At 43.8% G+C, this 12,228-nt stretch overlaps 1 protein-coding gene across 3 annotated transcripts in view; it reads right to left on the bottom strand.

The window, feature by feature from the left end:
* Nucleotides 1–12,228, bottom strand: part of ARHGAP26 (Rho GTPase activating protein 26) — a gene marked incomplete at its 5' end in the record, with an annotated part of 370,628 nt that overhangs the window by 80,553 nt on the left and 277,847 nt on the right. For all 3 annotated transcript variants that reach the window (XM_080920301.1, XM_080920302.1, XM_080920303.1), the window contains one exon: nucleotides 2,248–2,386. In XM_080920301.1, the coding sequence (XP_080776427.1) occupies nucleotides 2,248–2,386 (139 nt within the window). The remainder of the gene's footprint in view (nucleotides 1–2,247; nucleotides 2,387–12,228) is intronic.

Here is a 12,228-nt window from a genome sequence, read left to right as displayed (position 1 = left end):
TCCTATTTCCTGTCACTGAGAGGAAGCTCTATTGCTTCATCATCTGCGTCCAGCACCCAGCAGCCTGTTCTACAGCTTAGATAGGCCTACTTTCACACGTCCTTAACTTTTGGCTTCTGCCTCCCGAGATAAACACTAATCTCAGACAACGATCTAATTGATTTTCCCCTGTCTTCCTCTCTCCCCTCAGTGCTATAAAGTGTGATTCAGGACCAGGTCCAAGGCTGCTGCCACTCTAGGCTGACCACAGCCCAGCACTACCTGAAGCCTGGGGAAATGACCGACACAGTCTGCCTTGTCCCCATCTGCACTGCACACTGCTTAGCAGGAAACCTTAGATGACCAGGCACTCCTGGAAACCTGAGACGCACATTACCCTGTAGCCTGATGCCTTATCCCCTCAGCAGATGGGGATGAGGTCAGTCCTGTTCCAAGTGTTCCCTGGTACATGCCGAGGAGTCCAAGTTCTCAGCAGACTATGGAGAGAATGCTGCCCCTTCCCCCAGCACACACCAGATGCTCAAGAACAGGGCTATGGTTAGGAGGGAAGCCAATGTCAGGGCAGAGTCTGACATGTCCATGGCTGAGGAGCTCTTTAAGGAATTGATATGAAAGAAGTGATCTGAGTAGACATGAACAGATTAAATATAAGATGGTAACAGTAGCTTTACTTACGAAAGCCAAGTATTTGATAGACTCCAAATGGTGCTAACTCCCAGGGTGTGGCCTTACTACAGGAAATCAAAACAACTTTAAGTGCAGTGAGGTTTGGAGGGGAGATAAGGTTTGATTCTATGAGTTATGGTAAGAACAAGGCCTTTACTTTTCAATATAAAAGGCTATAAACCTTGAGAGAGAAAACAACAGGACACAATGCAGGTAGGAGCCCTTTCCTTCCTAAGGCCTATGCCTCAGCTCATATAAGTCAAGCTTCACAGTCATAGGAGTCATTGTCACCATCCCAGTGTCGACCGCTGGCACACCCGACACATGCTAATTTCACAGGAGCCCTGAGCAGCAGAGCTCGAGGCCTTAGTTCTCACATTGCACACATCTCTGCTTACAGAACAGGCCCAGTCCCTGATCTCTGCAACAAGCTGAGATTCTGGGAAATCACCATCCCTAACTGGCAATAGTACGAGACAGAGGCTCATCAAAAGCTATCCATAGTCATCAGTGGAGGCAGACTCCCCACCGGGGCAAGCTGGAGCTTTCTGCCAGGACGGTGCACACTTCTCTGTGAACGTTGCTGTTGGAAGCACCACATTAATTCCCTCACTCAAGCATGAACTCCTTACAGGCCAGGCTTTATCCCAAGACCATGAAGGCACCACGTAATGTCAGCTTAAGTTGGGACCGGTGTGGTATCCTTGTGCAGCAGCCTTGTGGCAGATGCTGAAATGAATACTTCTGTTAATCTTCCGGTCTACCCTCTCTGTGAGCAATATTATCCCCCTACAGATAAGCAAACTGAGGATGGAGGAGGAAAAGCTCTCTACAGTGGTAAAGCTGATATAAAAACCAATATTGGCTGACCTCCAATAGCTCAGGAGGCCTTCACCCCAGCGATGGATTAACTGCTTCTTCTTTGTTTTGAGGCAGGTTTGTGTTTGTAGCTTTAGCTAGCCCAATACATTTTATGTGGATCAGGCTATCTCGAGACTTACAGATATCCTCCCAACTGCTAGGACATATGTTTCTTGTCACAAAAAGTGCAATCTGACTGTATACTGTATACAAGTATAGGGCCTCGTACTCAATTATGGTGAAGAACTCAGAAGTCTTGATGTACAAAGGTTTGGTATATTTGTGGTGATAGTTCTCTTCTATTTGAAACAAAGGAGTAATTCTTTATTTCAATAATTAATTCTAAATAATTTAAGGTGTCAATGCAGAGAAGAGTAAGTGGAAGGCCTTGCTTCCCGTGGCACTCGCTAGTGGACATGTGACCCCTCCAATAGTAATTCCATATGAGGTGAGGGGAGGACTGTTTCTATGACCTGCCAACAAAGGTATGACCTTGAGCGACACCATAGCCAAGATCCTGCTATGCAACAGGGTAAGAGGCTCGGGTTCCTGCCCAGACACTTTTCTCAGCAATGGAACCAGGCAGGACACAAGAAGACAGAGTCTTTAGGACACCAAAGGCCAACAGCACACAATAAGGCTAACAATGTCCATAGCTAGCCACAGAGACAACAGGGATGTCTCCAAAGACCACCCTGTCCCTGAACAGCAGAGACTCACGTTTTTCTGTGGATGGCACGGCATGGAAGAGAGTCAGGGGCCTCTCACTGCAGGATGGGGGCTTGGAGTCGCTGCTTTTCTTCCGGGACAGGTGTAGCTGGGCGTTGGTGAGGGGCACATCAGGCACCGTGTTGAATATCTGTATATCAGGGTAACAAGAAGTTACATAGTTCTGTGAGCTAGAAAGAAAGCTAAGGCCTGCATCATTTTGACCAGGAGCTTAGTGGAGGCTTCCAGCATTTGTAGGTCTCCACAGGGACACTTCTAGGATTCACCTAGAACCAGGTACTTTCTCTAGGAACTGATCCTAGAGTTCAAGTCTCCTTTTAATCCCTTCTGGTGTACACGAGAGAGACTGGTAAGAAATAGAGATAATCTAAACCACTGTCTGCTAACAGTGAAGGTGTTTTACTGCCTTTGTTCAGAACCAACCAATCTACCTTTCCTTCCCTCTCTGGGTCTTGTCCCCAGTTATTTACAACTGTTTCACAGCTTTATTTTAGACCAGAAACTATATTTAAGTTATGCTCCCAAACTAACGGAACAGGGAACAGTTTTCCAGTTAACTTCAGTGAAAACAGCCTCATTCCTTCATCAGCTCTGTGTAACTGTGAAAGGGAACTTTACCTCACTGCAAAGGATGGAGGTGGGTGGCACACACACACACACAGACACACACACACACACACACACACACACACATACACACACACACAGGCACGTGCACACGTTTACAAATTTACAAAATGTACAAAAGTCTAAAAAGAAAGAAAAATGAAAACCCCTTACAGTTCTATTATTTACAAATTGGAACTTTTAAGGTTTTGTATCCTTACAAGTTTTTAAAAATAATTTTGTTGTTATTACTTAAGACCATGTGTAGTGGCTACTGTTTTAATTGTCGTGACGAATGCCAGGCAAGAAGCAACTTAAAGGAGTTTGGTTTTGATTTATGATATAAAGGTACAGTATACTATAATACAGATGTAAGGTAAGGGTGTAGTCTATTGTTGTGTGGATGAGAGGTAAGGGTACCATCTCTCACAGTGTGGGCATGAGTAAGGATGCTGTCTATCACAGAGTGAACCTTAGGTAAGGGTACCATCTCTCACAGTGTGAAGCTGAGGTAAGGGTACCATCTCGCACAGTTTGGAAGTCATGCTGGTGGGAGTGGCCCACAGCTGTGGTAACAGGAGCATAAGGCTGTCTGCTCACATCAACAGATCAGAAATCTGAGACATACTAGAAGATATGGGAGTGGCTATAATCCCCCAAATATGCTCTCAATGGCCACTTCTAGATATGCTCCACATCCCAAAAGGTCCATGAACTCCCCAAATAAGAGTTTCAAATGCAAGCCTTTGGGGAACATTGCACACTGAAGTCACATCAATGTAAAAAAGAGAGACTTACCAACTATTATTTTCCTTACTATAGAATTTCTTTACCACTATGGCCAGGACTGACATGATGCTTCCCACATATCTAAGTATCAGCCACTTACTGCGGCTCCTGGGATGCTAGTCACAGCAAACTGTGCTTTCTAAAGCAATTCACTCCATTCTCAGCAATTCTGCATGGCTTCTAATGTCCTAGAGTTTTACAAAGAACCAAAGCATACAAAAACGAGGCTGTCACAGTCATAGATATAATTTCAGAAGACAACACAGGCTCCCTTCTCTTAGACTCCTCTGTAAATGTATATGATAATAACGCTCATTCAAACAATTACCAGAATTCTTTTTGAACACCCACTTCACAGAGGCACCCAGGAGTGTAGCAGTGAGTGAAACAATTATGTTCCCTGTGGTTAGAGGGTTTGCAATCGGTGGCTGTGATTTACTAAGTATTTGCCACACTGGGTGTGGAGCTGAGTGCTTTGTATGAATTCTCAGTGATGCTAAACACACTTTTCCATGGCTGAGATTATATTCTTTACACAGCTAGATACCCTACTCATCTCATGTGACTTTATATTGCAGCTTTCAAAGATGATTCGGATGGGTTACATAACCACCCAACTTTACAGAGATACTAAAATTGACTGATCCCTTTGTTAGAACCTCTCACACTGTGACATTAGCCTCCTGGATATCCTCTTTCCAGAAGTCAAAGTTGCAGGAGGATGGCGGTGGTCACATCCCTTCCCTTATGGCTCTAGCCATCCCACAATTGTTCTTGTGGCCCTCTTCTTTGTGTATATGTTCTAAAGCAATGTCCAAAGCTGATGTGCAGATCGCGAGAATTATGAGGGTTTCAGCTGGAACAGCTGTTCTCTCAGGGTTGGCAGATCCTTGGCTCTGATGATGGCAGCCAGCCGGTTAGGGCAGTCTCACTCCCAAACACAGCTGCCAGGAAGGAAGGCCACGTTGTTATATTTTTTCTATTAGATGCAAACTTGAAACAGGATAAACTGAGTAACCATGTAGACTTGAGATCAACTGGGGTAAGGGTTAGGAAGAGGAAAAGAAACTTTCATCTCCAAAGCAGCTAGAATCCCTAGTAATAAACTGACTGCCTGGTGATATTCACTTCTGCAATCTCTTGGAGCCTTTATAATGTAACAAAAACGGAGGGGCTATGGTTACCCTTGAGCCCAAGAGTTGCAGTTTCTAGGAAGTTCTCTTTCCCTCTTCCCCCAAGCAGGTTGAGCCTCGGCCTCTCTGCTGGTGACATCTCAATGAGCACTCTCATAGACAGTTTAAAATGGTTCCTAGATATTGCGTGCTTGTACCAGCTGAGCTCTGCGCTGGGCATCACATGACTCCTCCCTAAGCTGAAGGTCACCTCAGCACAGTACACAGCATGGCCGTTTCACAAGAGCTATCTCCGATCCTCCCCTGTGGCTGGGTCCAGGGACCTGGAGCCCTGGGGTTGCAACAGCCATTCAACCAGTTCATCCTCTCCAGCCAAGCTTCCTATGAAGCAACTGTCCCAGTCCTATGAGGGTGGATTGTTAACAAGTAATGGTATCTCTTAGCACTCTTTTGCCTCGGGCCCAGAATGCAGTACCTTCAGCAGTCCCTGCTGAGAGCATCCAAATATGAATCCAGAGTTAGGGTCAGGCCAGGTCCTAGCATCCTCGCATAAGGCTCTGACATCCAGATATTATCTTTCTTCCTACAGAAGGAAGATATAGCCACTATCCTCTACAGTGCAATGGGAGAAGATGACAGGTTGTATTTTAATTTCAATTGTCAATAACAAGGAGAACATCTATTCTTTCTAAGAGCTGTTACAGACATTCAGCACACAGACTAAGTTTTGAGTAAGACACACATTTACACAGATGTATGAAAGGCTGTCCCACAAACACAGTAGGACATGACATGGAGCACAAGAAGGAGAATTCTCTCTGCTCATTTATTATTTTCTCGAAAAGCTATGTAGTCAGCTCTATAAGGGGATTTTTACCACGGGTAGGCACTACAGTGCCAAAGGCCAGTTCTATGGGTCTGATTATGAGCCACGTACAGGCATCTAAAAAACTCTGATAAGCTGTCCTTGGGATCAAATACAATATAATACGCACAAGAGAAATTGCAAAAGGAAAATGCTAGACACAGGACCAACACATTTTTAAAGTTTTTTTTTCCCTAAATGCAAGGGCATCTTTGTAAATGAAACCACCTTGACACAAACATCATGGAGTTGGCATGGTGGTATAGGACTAATGTGGATACTCAAACAGGAGGTTTGATTTACAAGTTCAAGTCCAGGCTGGGCTACACACTGAGTTCAAAGCCTAGGATACATAGCAAGAATGTGGAAATTACTGTCCACATGGCTGCTGCTCATTTTGAACACTTCAATTCATGCCTGTTGATTTTTCCAGCTACCTTCTGGCCATGCCAAGGGTTTGTCTGTGCTAAAAGTTTAAACAGGAATTCTCATGAGTCTGAATTACACAGCTCGGCTGGTCACTCCAATTCTATCGAACAAATGAATTTTTCTTTGGCTCGTGAAGAAGGTTGCTGTACAAAGGCCCCTGTAATCTACAAGCATTAACTCGTATAATCTACAAGGTCTACCATGTGCTGGGAACAATGAACTCATTTCACAGAGACTTTCCAAATTAACACAAAGACTGAAGCTTTATCCTGTGCCCCAAGTGTCCTGCTCATACTCTCTGACTTACAGACTAATTCCAACTTAATCAGGAATGCCTTACCCATAAAAGCTAGGAAGACTGTGGCCCTGCCAGAAGCCACCAGAGAATAAAATTATAAAATAAAAACACAACCACGAGGAACCTTTCCAAGTATCCCCAATTTCAAGATCCCTGTGAGTGGAATTAACACAGCCATAAACACCAGGCTACTTTTCTTCCTCCTTAAGCCGCGCAGGACAGTGTCAGGGTTGGCCTCTGCAGTCAGCCAGAGTTGGGTGAGCTCTTGCCGCACACTCACAGGCCACCACCAGACCTTATTGTCCTAGAGAGCTACTGTACCGCCATACCATTATATCAAATATAAGAAGGGAATTTAAACTACTGTGATGGGTAAAAGCAAACAAGCTTCAAAGCTAGAGAGGCCTGAGGTCAAATCCTGGCTGTGCCACCTACTGGCTGTATTATCTCAGACAAGGTCTTTAACCCCTCTGAGCCCATTTCCTTTGTAGGGATGAACACGTCACACCTGCCATTTACAGCTTTTGAAAAGGCAAAGAATATAAATGAGTAAACATTACACTGGTATACCACAGGTGGGAAGTGTTGTAGTCTGAAATGTGAGCAACATAAAACTCACTGAGTGTTACCATGCTGTTAAATGTACATGCCTTAAAGGCCTGGATTACTCCCTTCACAGTATCTCTACCAGGGAGATGCTGTTGTTGACATCTTGTAAAGGAGGAAACTGAGCCTCACTAAAGTCACACAGCTGGATAAAGACTAGGTTGCCAGTCTGATGGGGCCTAGCCAGCTGGATCTTCTTGAGTGGTAGATGACAGAACATAAAGATCACACTCTGGGGGCCGGCTGGTTAGATTTTAGGCTTTTGATTGGTCTGTGCCCTTGAGCAAATTATGTAAGCATTTGACCTCCAACCTTCTCATCCACAGAAAAGCCCAGGACCACAGGGAGGGCCAAGGCACCTAGTGGTTTGGCGTTTGCTGTAAAAAAAGACAGTTTTAAGAGAGACAGAGACAGAAAGACAGACAGAGACAGAAGGACTGAAAGACAGGACAGAAGAGAGACAGAAATATAATGTATAAGAATAAGAAGGAAATAAGCAGATCTTGAAAATGAATTATTTGTGGTCAAGACACAAGAATTCAAATCTGTAAGTGTAAATTTAATTACATTCCGTACAAACTATCTGCCTGACCTACCTGCAGCAATGTTAGTTAGTATTTACTGTTCTTTTTCCCTAGTATGACCTGCAGAGCTTAGGGCTTTGGGCTGTTTTCAGGCCCATCTTGATGTTGCGGAGCCCTGACACTTGTGGAATTTGTTCTTAGCTGTGTTGCTCACACATTTTTATACCTTTCCTAATCCTGGCTGTCACATGGCCCTGCAATTTAGAAGGATCAGGAGTCTGTGTAAAGGGTGCCCTGTAGTCTTCATTATGTGCTGGGGTTTTTATAGGAGGGAAGTTAGGTCGTGATGAAGAGCTTCCGAGTGTATAGCTGACAGTGGCTGGGATGACTGTAAGTCACCCTCCAGCCTTGGTGATCACAGTGTACAACAGCAGTCTAGCTGACAACGACGCTGGGAACTGTTCCTGAGACAAATTCACCAGGGTCTCAGGTAACACAAGGGAAGCCCGGGGAAGGGAGGGCTGCAGCTACTCTGCTCACTGGATCTGCTGAAGCACTGGGCAGGTGGAGCCTGAAACCCAGCAACTTCAGGCCTGTGACTCAGGCAAGCCACTGCGGAACTTCTTTGCCATTAACTGTGAGGAAGCCAGATCCAGAGGCCATAGCTACAGAGAGGTTTGGGAAGGACAGTTGGGAGTCCTAAACCCTGATGCTATCAGCATTTGCAGGGTGGGGCAGAGATCAATAATTTGGAAAGTAGTTTGGGGGAATTTTACTTAAACTCTCACAAAAGGAGCCATTATCTTTACTAAGTAAAGATATACACAGGGATGAGGTGTGTGTGTGTGTGTGTGTGTGTGTGTGTGTGTGTGTGTGTGTGTGGTGTGGAGTGCGTGCTGGCACACTCTGATTTTTCCTATTTCTAGAAAGAGCCAGATTTTCTGCTACCTCGGCTGATAGAGAAGAATGACATAAAATGGGACATCAATCTGTAGGCCCATTTGAGGGACATTAAAAAGCTTTGCAATATAAATAATTGTTAGTTTACCTAGAGTTAAACAGGGGTAACTATGTACTCAAACTGACAAACTCACTACATTACTAGACTATTCGACACAGCAGTTGCTATTAAGAAGCTCTGTGTTCCAATGAACAAAGTCCTCCTGCCTTCCTCAGGTTTACAAAGACGGGATCCAAATGAACAACAGGATGGTTGTGGTGAATCTGGGCGCATGCTATCATTATTAGTGTTAATTTTGCATCCCAACAAATGTCAAATATTAAGAAAATGAAAAGCAAATGCCAAACACCTGCCAGCTGCAGTTTAACCAACTGCACAGTAATGACTATACAGTTTGTGTCAAAGTCGGAGTAGTGTAATAAACTTGCTGCCATCAACAGTTTTTGCAAGGGCAAATGAAGACAATTTAGGGAGCCCGAACTTCACTAACTGCCTTGGAGGGTGACTATTTCACTGAGGATACAAGCTGCACAGAGCTGGGCTCTTCCCTTGTGTATTCAGCAAGGTCTATGGCTGCTAGCTCATCTCTGGCGCATGAGATCAAGAGTTAACATATACTAAAAAGGATACAAGTCTGACAGTTGATAGTTAAAGATCTACTCTCTTATCTCCCCCAAAGACCATTGGTAGATTGCAAAGCAACTCTCACATTTACAGAAACTAACGGGTCTTGATGAGGACAGCACCAAGCACCAACCACAGGCATGCTTACACAGAGGCATCCTCCTATTTCTCCAGAGACCTTCTCCAGAGCCACATCCAAAAGAAATGCCATTAAGCTGTCACAGAACCCAAGAAATCAATCTCCTATTGTGTGTTGGGACTGAACCGTGTACTGTAACAAACACAACCAGCCTGAAGCATGGTAAGAAGGCGATGTGCTTTCTTGACACATGTCTGTTCTTCCTCTTTAAATGCCCTCAACGTGCTAACCCTTAGAAAGTGGTTAGAAGGGACACTTTAAGAAATTGTTAAATCTCTGTAGTATGGGAAACTTCAGATGATAGCTATGCGATTTTTTTGTTTTTGTTTCTAACTAGAAACAGGAATATTATTTATCTCCACTATAATCTCAAGTATTGGTCTACTTGATAGTTTAAGCCTTCAGGTTAAACTGTGAGATGGGGAGGATTCTTGTCATGTAGAATTGGAAAATTTAAAGAAGTCACTATTATTGTAAACATATCGAGAGTCAAGGTCTTTTGGTTTCTGAACTTTCAATCCAAACACTTTCAATTCTGTTCTCTAGGGCATGCCAGTGGAGTTCCAGGTGTGTAGCCCTGGTGGATACTTATTTTCATTTGAGATGACTGCCTACTGATTTCCACACTGGCTGCACCCGAGTGGAGCTCTATCAGCAGTGTATAGCAGTGTCTCTTCCCCACATTCGCCAACGTTTCTTCTCATTTGTTTTCCCGATGACAGCCATCCTGGCTTACTGAGATGCAATCTCAAACTAGTCTCGATTTGCATTTTTCTGATGGAAAAAGATGCTGAATTTTTTCTTGAATGCTCTTAGGAAAAGTAAGTGAGATGGAAGCTATGTGGCTGCTTAGACAGTATCTTGTGAATAAGTCATAAGTAAAAGCTAGTTTTATCAAGTTCGATTTCTGGACCATATTTATTAAAACTATCCATCGGTTCAACTAAGAAAGCTCAAGGCTCCTCAGACGTTACTGTGTCTTATGGATTTTCCTGCTCTATCTATTCTTATTCAAGGACATTTGCTTCCTAATAACTTTGCTGAATACTGTCTCCCTCCTGAATCAGCTGGAACAAAGACTCTAGACCTTTGAGACACCCAGTACTTGTGCAGGCTTATATGCTTTCCCTAGCCAGTCTGAAGGTATACCACTAAGACTCCTATGAAGGACAAAGGAAGGTTCTCAGTAAAAAGAGCAAGCTCAGAAAGAAGGAAGTTTCTACACCCACAGTTACTATGTGGAACATGTGTAGACTATATTAACACATTTTACATGACTAGCATAAAAAATCTGAGGCCGGGTATTATTGATACCTAAGAGACTGTGGTGTGTGTGTGTGTGTGTGTGTGTGTGTGTGTGTGTAAACAGATAGGGGGAGTGAGAGAGGGATGGAGGGGGAGAGAGACAGAGGGAGGGGGAGAGAGACTGTCAATCCTTTTGTGTCTGATCGATTGATTGACGGCTCTCTTACAATGCCATCAGTAATTAATCAGGGGCTCAGTCTGAATGCCAACATCAAAGAGATGGAAAAACTATCAGTCTGATCAGCATATAAATGCTGCAGCCTGGCAGAAGCAGTGAGTGCTCCAGAAAGAGAAAGGTGAGGGAGACTGAATAGGACTGGGCCTATGACTTTCTAAGTGCAGAGGTCTGGGCAGTCCCCACTGATGACACTTGGAAGTGGTGAAGAGACATGCTGTGCAGATTTCAGAATCGAAGAGTGTTCCATCCAGGTGATGGGAACAGCAATGGCTAAGGATTCGAAATAGAAGTATTCCTGACATGTCCGAGGGACCTCCAGGTAGTCAAAGAGGGGGCAGCAGGAGCCATGAGAAAGAAGATGAAGACTGTGTGGGATTTACAGGCTCCTATCAAGAAAGGCCTTCAAACCCAGCCATGGGAGAGTCACTGCATAGCTTAGGCAGTGCACAACTCACGTGAGCTGACTCAGCATATCAGGAGTGTCATGTTGGTAGGTGCATCAGAATAAACAGGCCAAGGTAGAAGCAAGGAGGCAAGTTTGATCAGGAGTGACAGTGGCATGCATTATTGTTATCAATGATATTGTGTGCAAGGAATGGTCAGAATCTAAATTTGTGTAGTGTGAATTTACTCATTCTAGGCAAAGGTTTTATTTAGGGAGAGGAACATGTAATATTACTTCTGCAAAAATTAAATTCCAGAGTTATATCTGTGAAAAAGCCACCTGGGGCAATCTGCATAGACTCTGAGAAACTTTATTTGCTACTGACGGCACTAAGACTAAGCAGGCCTCAAATGGCGGTAAAGTATTTCACAATGAATGAGGGTGGAGGATGATCTTGAGACACACTGTTGTACTTGGAAGTTCTTAGTAACTGTTCACTCAGCAAGGTCAAGCTAGTCAGAATTCCAGCAAAGATGAGGGAAGGACCCAGGAGGCCCCGCCCCCACCTGAGGAGCTGCAGAAAGATTGGTTATTTTCCTTTAGGACTGTTACCCCAGGTGGCTTCACATGCTCTAGTAGATGTAGTTTCGCCCTTGTGCCTGTAGGTAATAACTGACTGGATAAAACTAAATTTGAATTTTAATTTAAGTCAATGAAGGTAGTAGGGGGTGTACTTGAGTCCAGAGAGAGTTGGAGGGAAAAAACATACCATACCTTTATACAGCTCTCTTAAAAAAATATTTTAACAAACAATAGACCAGATACTCCAGTGCCTTAAAATCAAAGATCACAAGCACATATAAACACATTCAAATGCAACATGCATGAATACATGCATGAACATGTGTATGAAACTTGTACTGTCTATATAATCAAAATCCAGACTATAGGAAAAATACTTGCAACACAAATGGGAAAACTTCAGCATACCTAATAGTAACAAGCCCATACATTTCTAATATAATCAAATAAAAAGTAAAATGGTTTTCTAAGATGTGGTTCACATTAGTATCCCTTCTCTGAAAATAGAAGAGAAACAGAAACAAAGAGTGCTCAGCACAGTTCCTAAA

The sequence above is a fragment of the Micromys minutus genome, assembly GCF_963924665.1.
Source record: "Micromys minutus genome assembly, chromosome: 8".
NCBI lineage: Eukaryota > Metazoa > Chordata > Mammalia > Rodentia > Muridae > Micromys > Micromys minutus.
Note: the sequence above shows the minus strand (reverse complement) of the source record. Positions and strands in the feature narration are given on the sequence as shown.